Source organism: Chiloscyllium plagiosum, unplaced genomic scaffold (genome assembly GCF_037043375.1).
Source record: "Chiloscyllium plagiosum isolate Xiang-an unplaced genomic scaffold, Cpla_swu_hap1 HiC_scaffold_46, whole genome shotgun sequence".
Lineage (NCBI taxonomy): Eukaryota > Metazoa > Chordata > Chondrichthyes > Orectolobiformes > Hemiscylliidae > Chiloscyllium > Chiloscyllium plagiosum.
The window spans coordinates 6213490-6227464 of NW_028270184.1; the positions used below are offsets into that span (position 1 = coordinate 6213490).

The window sequence follows — 13975 nt, forward strand, 5'->3', positions numbered from 1 at the left end:
CTGCCATTCTTCATTAGGCTGTGGTGTGTTTGGTTCTAGCATAACTGTTCCCCTGGGGATTTTCTGGAATTGATTGTTTATTCTCACAGGACCTCTCCTTAATTTACTGTGACAAGTCCAGGCTGGCCTGACTAAAGTAAAAGCTGACTCACTTTGTCAGATCAACTGGATAATCTCACCTCCTCCTCTTCCCCAACCCAACTAATTTTCACCCCTTAAGGGCCTGCCAGTTACCAAGAACCACACCAGTGCTCCAAGGCACAGAGCAAAGTAACTCAGATGTTGGAACTTAATGAAGTGTTCTATATTGAGGTGAGATACTGCATTAGTACAGATGCCAGGTTATAAATCATTGACCTGAATGTACTCAAAAGTACCTTTTTGGTAACTGCAGAGACAGAAGTCGATGTTGCAGATATCAAAGGTACAGAGAGAGAGACCAAAATAATCAAAGTGATGAGGACTTTGAATTATAAAGTGTGATTGTGAAAATTGTCCACACTATCACTTGGAGAGAGATGGTTCTGAGGTGATATATGGGTTTGCTATTAAGGGAACTCTAAAGGATTTGGATGTTACAGACCAGAACTTTGTTCAAAAGTGAAGAATCAGGCAATGCAGATGCCTTCAGGTGGGTAGATCTGCAGAAACACTGACCTTGATATGAACACTCCCATGATAGTTTGCTGGGACTGACAGTGGGTGGAGCATGTTAAAGAGTTAACTTTGGGGACTACATTGCCAACCTATCTTATATATGGGGAGAGGTATGAAACTCAATTTGTGCATTTAAATCAGATTTCCACTTGCTCTGTCACAACCCGATTTAAAATTGATTACTGATGTATGGCTATCCCAGGGGTTCCCTCATGTATGAATTGCAAAAGGTTGATTAGGAAAGCTAGAATTCTGTTATATGTTGTTGTGTGGAGAATTGAATACAAAAGTGGGAGAGTTATACACTTGCTATTCCGGACATTGGTGAGACCACACCTAGAGTCCTGAGTTTAATGGTTTATAAACTAATAACAGGAATGGGGGAATTGTCTTACAAGGATAGGTTGGACAGGCTAGGCTTATACCTGGAAAAGGTGAGGATGCAGATGCTGGAGATCAGGGCCAAAAAGTGTGGCACTGGAAAAGCACAGCAGGTCAGGCAGCATCCGAGGAACAGGAAAATTGACGTTTCGGGCATAAACCCTTCCTGATGCGGGACCTGCTGTGCTTTTCCAGCGCCACACTTCTTGACTCTAGGCTTATGCCTGCTAGAGTTTAGAAGAGCCAAAGGTGATTTGATTGGAACATATAGGATACCAAGTAGACTCACAGGCTGGATGTGAAGACAATGTTTCCTTTGTGGGACAATCACAGTTTAATGACAAGGGATTGCCCATTTAAGACAGAGTTGAGGTGAATGTTTTTCCCAGAGGATTGCAAGTGTTCAGAAGTTTCTTCTTCGAAAGGCTGTGGTAGCGGAGTCCTTGAATATTTTTAACACAGCAATAGATGGGTTCTTAATAAGCAAGAGGATGGAATGTTTTCAGGGAGTTGGGAATGTAGAGTTATCAGAGCAGCTGTGATCTTATTGAATGGTGAAAGAGCCTCAAGGGACCAAACCCCCTGCTCCTGGTTGTAACTGCACATTAGGAATTGGATGTTACAGACCAGAACTTTGTTCAAAACTGATCAGATGATACAAATGCCTTCAAGGAATGTTGACAGTGAAAGAAACGTGGAAGCTGCTAGCTCCACAAAGTGGTGCCTTTATGAGGATTGTAATGTTGGAACAGGAGAAGGACTGCTCACCTTTCCATCCAACCTCAACACTGATCACCAACCTCTTCAAATCCCCAACCTTCCACTACTCCTCTCTCTTTCCTCCCCGATCATCACCTTCTCAATCCAGTTGCAGCATCTGTCCACCTCCAATTACCCGCCCCACCCCCAACTCCCCCACTATTGCAGCCCCTCTCCCCATCCTGCCGTAGACTTTTTCTACCTAACTGGTTGCGGACATTCTCCTGAAAGCAGGGAATGATACCCAAGGGGCCCCATTTGTGCCCCACTGTCATTCCCTCCATTCTCCCAGATGTTACAAACAAGCAAAACCAAAATTATGGATTGTCACTAAAATCTGCAGTTTATTTTGATTTAAAACGTGACCTATTTCAACATATGCCAGAATTCCACATATATAATAGGGAGGAAATTAATTTTGGTCCACCTGCAACCCAAAATAGTCAGGAACTGAGACCTGCTCCAGAGATTAATTAGTGTGTGTCAGTCTTGGCTGAGTGATAGCCCTGTCCCCTCGGCGGACAGAAAGGTTTGAGCTCCACTCCAAAGACCTGGGTACATTATCCAGGTTGACAATGCAGTGCAGTAATAAGGGAGTGCTTCAGTTGGGAGGTGCTTTCAATGGATGAGATCTTAAATCTATTCCACATCACTCTTATATATGAACCTAAAACAAAATCCCAAGGTACTTTCCAAGGAGCAGGGATATTTTCCTCACATTCTGAGCTAATGGAGAAACAGAGGCTTTTTATCATATGTCAAAAGAGACTGGGTGACTTACTGCAATGTGTCATGTAAATGGTTCACACTTCCATGTCATTGTTCGAACAAATGAGTGTTTAAGGAGAAATTCTTTCTTTTGCACTATTAGCTTCTATGCTGTTGTTCCACCATTCATTTTGTGATTTCTGAAAATATTCCAGTGAATTATTCTCCCTATCGGACCCCCACTACGATGATCCTGACTTCATCAAATAAACCACCTTCTTCCTTGAAGCATGATAATTACGCTATTCACCAGAATAAAATATGCAGCGTCCTTTCCCCAAATAGGATCTTAATAGCACATTGTAAATCATTAGAATGAGGCAGGAATTGGACAAATTGATGAATAATTTATGATGCATTCCCTGAAACCCTGGCATTATGCTCTCCATTTGCTATTTTTAAACACATGGATGTCACAGTGTGAGTGGCTCCGACAACAGCTTAAGTCGCACTGTCAGAGCGGTCGCAAAGCACGCCAAGAAAGATGCCAAGAAAACGTGGAATGTGCTGCAGATGCAGGATATCTGAAATAAAGGCACAAAATGGAGGATAGCTAATGGTGGGGTTTCTTTATGTTCAAGAAGCGTATTACAGAAGAGGAAGTGCCAATAAACATAAAGGTGAATAAATCTCCGGGACCCTGTCGAGTGTATCTCAGGAAGTTGTGGGAAGTTAGGGAGGTGATTGTGGGGCCTCTCGCAAAAATATTTGTATCATCTGTAACTATGGGTGAGGTGCTGGATGACTGGAGAGTGGTTGATGCTATGTCCTTGTTTAAGAAGGGATGTAAGGAGAAGCCTGGGAACTATAGACCTGTGAGTCTGACTTTGGTGGGGTGTTGTTGGAAGTGATTGCAAATTATAGGATTTATATGCATTTGGAGAGGCAAGGAATGATTAAAGATAGTCAGCATGGTTGGAGGGGGTGGGGGGATTTGTGTTTCTTGAGAAAGTAACCAAGAAAATTGATGAGGGCAAAGCGGTCCTCCTGTGAGCCTGGACCTCTTGTGAACCCAGTCCTCCTGTGAACAGCCCATCTATTGTGGACTGTTGCTGAAGGGTGCTGACAATTTGATCAGGACGAAAAGTCATGATGTCAACACTGTGCCAGTGAATCCCTCTGAGATTTTGCCACATGCTGAACAGTGAACATAAATTGAGGAATGGCTCTGGGCGGAAAATCTGGTATCAAGTATCCAATACGTAAACTCAAGGTCAAATTCAACACCAGCATTGCCCTGTTTGGCTAAATGGCTTGATACTGTGCTAGGGACTCTGCATGCCTGCGTGAGATATCAGGGCATGGCCAGTAGCCTAATATGAGGAGAGAAAGGACAAAGAAACTTCAGCAGCTTAATACGTTTATTTGGTTTTAGTTCACATTAGTTCAAACTTATATGTACAATCACTCATGCATAGACATTTGCACAGACATATGCCATCTTGATGCAGTGACCCACATAGAGGGAAACTGAACCAAAGACTTAACAACCATTGCTCCTGACAGCCCCAGCTGAGATATTTTGGATTAAAGCCAACAAATAATAACAACCAGGAGCTAATGAATGTTTTACACACTGGGGCAATGCTCCTTGGTGTCACTTTAATTCAGACAGCTATTACTGTGTAAGCGTAAATGGGTTTGTCTGTCAAGAGGAAATCGTGGTACTTATTTTACTGTTTTGATAAATGGATTGTTTTGACTGAGGCGAAGGTTAGAAACTACAACACATCTGTAACTTAAGAACATCTTCAAGACCTCTACAGTGGCTAATTTGAAAATGCACAGTCCACCATGTGAAAATGTGGCGAGGTAGTGGTATTGTCACTGTGGACTGGTAATCTCGAGGTTCAGGCTGAAGCCCTGGAGTCATGGTTTTGAAATCCCACCATAGCAGATGGGAAAATTCAAATTTAATAAAATCTGAAAATAAAAGTTATCCAAATGGCAACCGTGTGTTTTGTCATGATTCCCTTCAGAAAGGCAATCTGCTGTCTTTACCTGGCATATGTGATTGACACTTAAGGGTGGCATGGTGGCTCAGTGGTTAGCACTGCAGCCTCACAGCACCAGGGTCCCAGGTACGATTCCAGCCTGGGGTGACTGTGTGTGTGGGGTTTGCATGTTCTCCCTGTGTCTGCTCGGTTTCCTCCCACAGTCCAAAAATGTGCAGGTTAGGTGAATTGCCCATAGCGTTAGGTGCATTAGTCAGAGGGAAATGGGTCTGGGTGGGTTACTCTCCAGAGGGTTGGTGTGGACTGGGTGGGCCGAAGGGCGTGTAGGGAATCTAATCTTAACTGTCCTCTGAAATGGCCTAGAGGGTCATTCAATTCAAGGACAAAAACTCATCTTGCCAGCAACATGCACTTCCCATGTCAGAATGAAAAAAAGAGTATTTTAGACCAAGGAATGTTCCATCCACAATAACTGCGAAGTTAGATTCTAACTGACAATTGAACGGACACATATGAGGGAAGAGTCTGCTTTTCAGTGAATGAAGCTGACGTGTAGTGGTGAATTTACATTCAGCAAGTTCTCACAAACAGCAATGTGCTAATCACCAAATTGATCTTTTTAGTGATGCTGATTATATTGGTCCAAGATACAGAGGAGAACGCCATTGCTCTTCTACAGTGTAACTAATTCAGCATTTCTTGTTCTTAAGAAAATATCCAGAAATGCTATTAAAGACTTAACACCAGAATAAATTTGTATTTCCAATCGGTAAGCTTAAAAACCTATCAGCAGAGGATTGCATTGGTCTTACCGTTAATGCATTGTGTAAGATGAGAAACTCCACATAAATGACTGTAACTTTGTGTGACTCTACAGCACAAAGCCATAACTTCCCTCTTTCTCCTCCATATGAAGTCATTGTCCATTTCACTTTAATCTCTTGGATGGTTGTCAGTGTAGTGCAAAGTATTTCAAAGGATGCGAGGGCCTTAGTTAGCTCATCCAGAGAAAGCGGTTGGTCGAGCCTCTCCCGCGTGCTGTCGTCTGAGACATCCGTGATAGAGGACAGGAACAACTGGGAGGCTGCGCTGTCAGTTGGCTTTGAGTCATACAGACTGGCATAAAAGGATTTGCTGATCCTCATGATGTCAGACTGAGCTATCTTCTTGCGTTACTGAGCTATCTTCTTGCTTCAGGCTGCTGAACACAGAGCTCTCCCTGTGCACCTTCTGGAAGAAGAAACGTGAGCACATCTCATTCTGCTCCATGGAGTGGTCCCTGGACTGGAAGATTATCTTGGAGGTCTCCAAGGCAGAGAGCGAGGCTTGCTGGCCCTTCACCTCCTGGACGTCCTCCGTGACATCGACCTGCATCGTCTGCAGCAGGAGTGAGTTCTGCATACTTTCCTGGAGTCTGGACAGATTTCCCTGTCTCCCCCTTGTCTTCTGAACACCTTTGAGGATGAAGAACCTCTTGATATTCCCTTTTACCATTGCCCACCAGTCCACTGGAGACTCAAAGAGCAATAGATGGTTCTCCAATCTGCATGACCCCTGTTGAGCTCCTCAATGTTTTCTGGGGTCAACAACCTTGTAGACTAGACCAGGTAAGAATAGCAAATTTTGTACCTTGAACAACATTAATGGGCCAGGTGGGTTTTTCCCATGTTATAATTCCACGTGATAGTAGCTTTTTATTCCAAATTTATTGCATTCAAAACCACAGCTGCCATACTTGTTTTGATAGAGTAAATAAAGAGACAAATTTTCCAGTTGTTGGTGGCATGGGTCAGAAATCTGAGAACACAAACTTAAGAGACATGAAAAACATATTGATGACGTAGCAGACCATACTGTACTTGTCTGAACAGAGCACACTAAGTAAAAAAAGAAAAGTGAACTTTTCCAGATCAGATTCTCAATGTTTTTCAATGCCTTTTATTGTTCAAGGTCAGTACATTGTAAAGTGTGAACAATTTGAAAAATAGTTATTTTTCACCGATTTACAATCACTGTGTTTGCATTTTTTTAAACATAGAACAAACTAGATTGCGTAGGGGGCCTCCCTGCCTATCTTGAAGCTCTGTTTAACACAAATCTGTGACAGCACTCTTCCCCCCCCCCCCCCCCAACCCCAGCAATTTATCACAATCTTACTGTCTTTGGCAAAAAGGACTAGAGTGAGAGTTTGGGAGAATTAAGAAAATTTGTTCTTCATACAGCAAACTCCAGAGACGTCATGATCTCAAGTGCACTAGCTGAAAGGGTGGCAGAAGAAGAAATCAGGGAATTGGATGAGTAATCAAAAAGAGTTGCAAGGCAGGAGTGTGGTAACTGAATGAGCTTCTTTCAGAGTGGTGTGATTCCATGAGTATCAGACTGTGCATTTCTGCTGCACCAGCACCACCTAGTGAGATTAATATGTATTACAGTGGCACGCTTTATCATCATTGAACAGTTAGGTCATTACATTGAAACTATTTGAACCTTTGTCTACAAACGCCTGGTCTGTTGAGTGTTTCTTGCATTGCCTGTGGTCACATGCCAGCATCTGCAGTACTTTGCTTTCTCCTATTTCTTTCCCCAACCACCCACTCCAAAACATGTAATGCATGCACCCAAAATTGACTGGTTTCACTGGAGTGTCTGTTTCCATGCCGAATGACTCTATGACTAGGTAGCGGTTTACACTTTCTCCATGTCGGGGTTGGTGGTGGTGGGGGATTGCATGGTATTAGAGGGAGAGTGGAATAAAGAGCATGGAAGCTGAGTATGGCTCTCTCAGATTCTACTCAACAAGTCAATCCTCACTCAAGCAGCAGTAATGGACCCTACATTAACCTCAGGTTCCCCAGACTCAGGAGGAGAGTAAATTCTGGCTTCACATCATCTCCTGCTGCTTGTGCCTGGAAGTGGGACGTAAACTCTACTTTATCATGGTCACTGTCCACCCACTTAATCTCCTCCTGCAGCTCATTATAAACCTTACCCTATCATGGATTCTATACAACCACTTAATCTTTTCCCAAAATCTGTCTATATGACACTTTAATGGACCTTACCCATCCAACTGATCTCTTCCCACAGCAGCATGTATATCCCCCTGCATCACTCGACCAAGAGATTTTAACATGAGCTTTCAAGTTATGTACTGCCTTTTTACTGATGGATTGCTTGGGAGAATATATAGACATGTAAGCCATGGGCGCAAGATCATTGGGGCCCTACTTCCTGTTGCATCGAATATTAGCACCCATTTTCGGACGGCCTGGGTCGATCATCCAAGATAGTGCCTGAACATCCCAGGAGACCTCAAGCTCATTTAGATATAGAACTCTAGGCAGAGTTCTGGAGCACAAGAAAAGACCCTTGGGCCCATCGAGTCTGTGCTGACCAAGAAGAAGCATGTAACTATTCAAATCACATTTTCCAGCACTTGGCCCATAGCCTTGTATGCCTTGGGATCGCAAGTGCACATCTAAATACTTCTAAAATATTATGAGGGTCTCTGCCTCTACCATCCTCACAGGCTGTGTGTTCCAGATTCCCACCACCCTCTGGGTGAAAATTATCTTCCTCACATTCCCTCTAAACCTCCTTTCCCTTACATTAAATCTGTGCCCCTTTGTCATTGATCCATCCACCATGAGGAAAAATTTCTTCCTGTCTATCCAGTCAGTGCCCTTCAATATTTTATACATCTCAATCACAGCCTTCCTTGTCCTCTCTGCTCCAAGGAAAACAGCCTAGTCTATCCAGGCGTCTTCAAAGTTGAATAAACTATCCTCCTGATGCCTCGTATTAAAGCAACTAACACTGCAGGAAATTAATTGCACCAGAAGTAACTGTGAAGGGATTTTGTCCAAATGATGCACTGAATGTTCGCATGATTAAATCAAGTATTGTTAATTTTGCTCAATAACTCATGAGGCCAGCTCAACCCATCAGTTCCTTCCACAATCTAATCAATATTGTGTTCTCATCCGATAATTCAATCTTCACCCTAAGTCTCTAATGTCCTTTCGCAGTCACTGCCAGTATCCATATCATCATCCAGCACCACTACATAGAAGTTTCTTGTGTCATCATCCCCGACCTCAGCCCCGCTCGTTGTTTGGGCTGCTGCTCTATGTGCCCCAGTGTTCGTGTAGTAGACCTCACCCTGGTCCTCGAGGATGGGCAAGGTGGACAGAAGTTCCTGGAGAAGTGATCTGAGCTCAGCAAAGGTTGGTCGCTGTCCTGGATTCAGGAACCAGCAGCTGAGCATGAGGTGGTACCTGGGAAGAGAAGACTGTTATCAGCAAAGAGGCCGCTCGATGTCACCAAAACTTTGATGTCAATAGTGTCTATCAGACTTCCATCATGAAAACCAGCCTCCCATCAGTTGGCTTCATCTATACGTCCTGCTGTCTTGGTAAAGCAACTAACATAATCAAAGACCCCTCCCAACCCCGCTTATACTCTCTTCCACCCTTTTCAGCTGGGCAGAAGATGTAAATGTTTGTTTACATTCACAAAGAGAAGAAGATGGGAAATTAGGGATGGGCAATAATTGCTGGCCTGTGCAGCGATGCCCTCACCCGGTGAATCAATAATAAAAAAAAGAACAGATTCAAGAACACCTTCTTCCCTGCTGTTGTCAGATTTTTGAATGGACCCCTTTAATGTCAATATTGATCTCTCTGCATTTTCTGGGCAACTGTAACACTATCCTGCACTCCATTCTGTTATGCTGATGCACTTGTATACTATGATCTGCCTATAAAGCACATGTGCAACACTTTTCACTGTACCTCAGTACACGTGACAATAATAAATCAAATCAAATTGGCAGCTAGTGACTTTTATTTGTTTACGGTGTTGTTGGGAAGCACTTCTTCAGTCAAAGGGGCATGTAAACCTGAAATGTTTTCCCCTTCTCTTTTAATGGGATGTGGCCAACAATTGTTACCCATCCATTTTTTAAATTGCAAAAACATACACGTATTTATGAAATAACTATCTGTCAGCACATACAAAGAGCCCTAAAACTGTTCCGTACAGTCTGCAGAAAAACAGACTTTGACACTCCTCAGAACTTCCCTGCAGTTGCGAAACAGAGGCACTTTCTACACATGCGGGCGACCATTTACATTCATTTTGAGGCACTGAGGGGGGTTTGAGTACTTAACCGACCTTCATTACACTTAGTCAAAAATACCTTAGATGATGTGTCCCGAAGCACATAATCCTGGACTTTGGAATGTGCCAGTCTGCAACAGTCAGTTGAGGCTAAATGTCTACACTGGAAGGCCAACAAGTTTTGGGCAGACTAAAGTGCACCATTCAGTAAGGTAACGGCCCTCCATGCGCAGTCGATGTTGTATCGGTGTGCATCCTGGGGAACAGCCCGTACAGCACAGCACAGAGTTACTCAGGGCTAACCTCGATAAATGCTAGTGCATATCTCTGCCAACCTTCTTTGCTCAGTGAAGGAGATAGGTGACCATCTTTTGCCCCACGCAGCTGCTTTGAGGGCAACATGTGGTGGTGGAGAGAGTCCAAGCCTACATGAAGGATCTGATGGGCAGTGCCCTTCTCGCCACCAGCCGAGCTAAGTCTTGGTCCTTGTCAGAAAGTTCTGGCAACGGGGCAGTCTGCTAAATGACTTTGACAGTCTGCTCAGGGAAACTCCCAACAGGATCCACCCTCTCCTTTTCCCCTAGGATCTCAACTATGTACCTACCTGATGGACTGGAGGTCAAAAGTGCTTTCCTTTGCAAACTTTTCCACAATGGGCAGGTGATCTGGAATGGTCCAACTGCTTGGAGTGTTCTGCAGCAACAAGGCCAGACCTATTTTCTGTAACACTGGGGACAGGTAGAAGCTCAGTACGTAGTGACATTTGGTGTTTGCGTACCAAGGGTTTACACACAGCTTGATGCAGCTGCACACAAAGGTGGCTATCAGGATGAGGGTAACATTGGATACATCCTTCTTATCCAGAGCTTAGACATGGTCCATTTTTGACCTCCAGATGATGTGTGGAAGATGACTCAGCTGACTGCAGTGGTGCAGGCTCGGGGAATGGACCAGACCTGTGCCACGTACAACAACACCAAGAGTACCTCACACCTGGTTTTTACTTGCAGGGAGTCGAAGCTGTGCTCCCATAAGTCCAGTTTCTGCCTCACCTTGGCAATATGCCCATCCCAAGTTTCGGCACGTGCCCCAGCCCCTCCGAACCATATTCCCAGCACCTGACAGTGAAGGGGTAAAGGATCAATCGGCCAAGTTCCCAGAGATCATGGCCTCGATATTGCTTCAATTTACCTTGCTCCTGAGGCAAGTTTGCACTGGTCACAGGTGTTCATGAGTCTGGGCATTGCCAGTAGATCCGAGCAAAGAATGGCGATGTCATCCATGTACCAGGTCCCTAACTGTCCTCGAGTTAAATGGCTTGCACAGCTATTTCAGAGGACAGGTAAGAGTCAACCACATTGTTATGAATCTAGAGTCACATTTAGGCTAGACTTGGTAAGGATGGTGGATCTACGTCCTGAAAGGATATTGGTGAACCAGATGGGTTATTACGACAACTAATCATAATTTCACAGGCACCATCACGGAGTCTAAATTTTAATTCAAAATTTTATTAATACAATTTAAATTCCACCAGCTGCCAAAGTTGGATTTGAATACATGTCCCTAGAACCTTGGGGGTCTCTGAATTACTCGTTCATTACCTCGATTCCCCTGTCTCCCAAAGATTCACTCAGAAATAAGCTCTTGACGTTGGAGGTGAATTGAAAATTTCAAAACTGAGGTGGATAGCTCGTTATTGAGTCAGGATGTCAGGCAATGCAACTAATCTGGGTAAATGGATTTGAGATTCAATGGTCAGACAATCTTGAGGGGCCAAATGACCTCCTCATGTCCCGATACATATAGCAAACAGTCATCAGATCACTGGTAAATCTGTCTATCTATGGTGTTAGTCGAGGGCAGTGCAGTCATTGCCTCTTATAGGGGAATGATGGCCGAGTGATACTATCACTATTAATCCAGAGACCCTAGTAATGTTCGGAGGACGCAGGTTCAAACCTCACTGTAGCAGATGTTGGAATTTGAATTCAATTAAAAACATCTGATATTAAGAGTCTAGTGATGACCATTAATCCATTGTTGGGTAAAAACCCATCTTGCTCACTAATGTCCTTTAGGGAAGGAAATCTGCCATCCTTACCCCGTCTGGCCTCCATGTGACTCCAGACCCACAGCAATGTGGTTGACTCTCAATTACCTTCTGCAAGTAGGGATGGACACTAAATACTGGCCTAGCCAGCGATGCCCTCGTCCCATGAATGGAATTTTAAAAAAAGTTACACCACAATCTTTAACATCTACCTCAAAGGGTTAACGTCTCACCTTAAGAAAGGAACCTCCAAGAGTGCAATGATCCCTCAGTACTCCACTCAAACATCAGCCTAAATTGTGCGGACAAGTCCTAGAATGAGTTTCGTATTGTCTCAGGGAGAAAGCTAGCATGCTTTTTTGAGACTGGCTGCACTGGAATCCTGCTATCTCATCAGTTGGTAGCCTCCAACCTCTGGCTGTATGAAGTTTAGCAGTTTGAACCCTCCTTCCAGGACTTTGACATAATTTAAGACTTATTCTCCTACGCTGTACTAAGAGAATTCTGGAGATGTCTTTTGGAAGAATCATGAAACCCAAGTCGACTTATTTACTCTATCAAATTTTGAAGGCTCTCCTGTTGATCTTCACTGCTTGAAGGCGGAAAACCATTTTCCCCAGTCCCTTAGCGGAACTGAACTCCCTCAACCCTGGTATTATGCTTCGATACTTTTCCGATTCAGAGGCAGAATGAAGAAGAGAAGATCCTGGCACTTACAATTTGTCGAGACAATCAGGTGGTTGCTTCAGTCGGTTCCCCTGATGTAGGTAGTCATAAACCTCGTGGTTTTGTATGCCAGGATAAGGTGTCTTCCCCTGACTCACAATCTCCCACATCGTCACTCCGAAGGACCACTGTGAATAGGGAGCAGGTGTCGGTTCAGTGCCATTGCAGTGACCTCCGGACTTTCCCACTCTAACACGCTTCCAGCCATTTTCCCATCTGCAAAACCCACCCTCTGTATATTTCAACTCATCTGGATCTCTGCTGACGTTGTATTCCAGCTCGCAACAAGTCCCACTCACCCGTCACTCAAACATACATGCAAACAAGGAACAAAGGTAGGCCACTCAGCCCTTCAAGCCTGCTCTGCCATTTAATAAAATCATGGAGTCCCTACAGTGTGGAAGCAGGCCTTTCAGTCCATTAATCCTCCAAACAGCATCCCTATTCTATCCCTGTAACCCTGCATTTCCCATGGCTAACCCACCTAGCCTACACATCCCTGGACACTACAGGGCAATTCAGCATGGCTAATCGACCCTACCATGCTCATCCCTGAACACTATAGGACAATTTATTTCTCCACCCCCGAAGTTCCCAGCCTCATTCCTGATGAATGGCTCTGGCCTGAAATGTTGATTTTCCTGCTCCTGGGATGTTGCCTGGCAATTTAGCACGGCCAATCCACCCTAACCTGCACATCCCTGGGCACTATGGGACAATTTAGCACGGCCAATCCACCCTAACCTGCACATCCCTGGGCACTATGGGACAATTTAGCACGGCCAATCCACCCTAACCTGCACATCCCTGGACACTATGGGACAATTTAGCACGGCCAATCCACCCTAACTTGCACATCTCTGGACACTATGGGACAATTTAGCATGGCCAATCCACCCTAACCTGCACATCCCTGGGCACTATGGGACAATTTAGCACGGCCAATCCACCCTAACCTGCACATCCCTGGGAATGATGGGACAATTTAGCACGGCCAATCCACCCTAACTTGCACATCTCTGGACACTATAGGACAATTTAGCACGGCCAATCCACCCTAACCTGCACATCCCTGGACACTATAGGACAATTTAGCACGGCCAATCCACCCTAACCAGCACATCCCTGGACACTATGGGACAATTTAGCATGGCCAATCCACCCTAATCTGCACATCTTTGGACTATGGGAGGAAACCAAAGCACCCAGAATAAACCCATGCAGACATGGGGGTAATGTGCAAACTCTACACAGACAGTCGGCCGAGGGTGGAATCGAACCTGGGTCCCTTGTGCTGTGAGGCAGCAGTGCTAACCACTGAGCCACTGTAGCATGGTTGATCTGGCTTTAATGTTAACCCTACATTCCTGCATACTCCCAATAATCTTTCATCACCTTGAGCAGCAGTAAAACCTATCTATGTATGCATCAGAAATATTTAAATATTCTGTATCCACTGGCTTTCCAGGATGGAATATTCTCCCACAAGATGTACATGGATAGGATGGGTTTAGAGGAACATAAGCCAAATGCTGGAAAATGGGACTAGATTAAA

General features: G+C 44.4%; 1 protein-coding gene across 1 annotated transcript in view; it reads right to left on the reverse strand.

The window, feature by feature from the left end:
• Window positions 1-5998: 5998 nt before the first annotated feature.
• Window positions 5999-13975, reverse strand: part of LOC122543849 (tyrosine-protein kinase receptor UFO-like) — a 51755-nt gene continuing 43778 nt past the window's right edge. The window contains exons 13-14 of the mRNA XM_043682677.2: window positions 12412-12548; window positions 5999-8797 (exon numbers count right to left, since the gene is read on the reverse strand). Coding sequence (XP_043538612.2) covers window positions 8524-8797; window positions 12412-12548 — 411 coding nt within the window. The 3' untranslated portion in view covers window positions 5999-8523. The remainder of the gene's footprint in view (window positions 8798-12411; window positions 12549-13975) is intronic.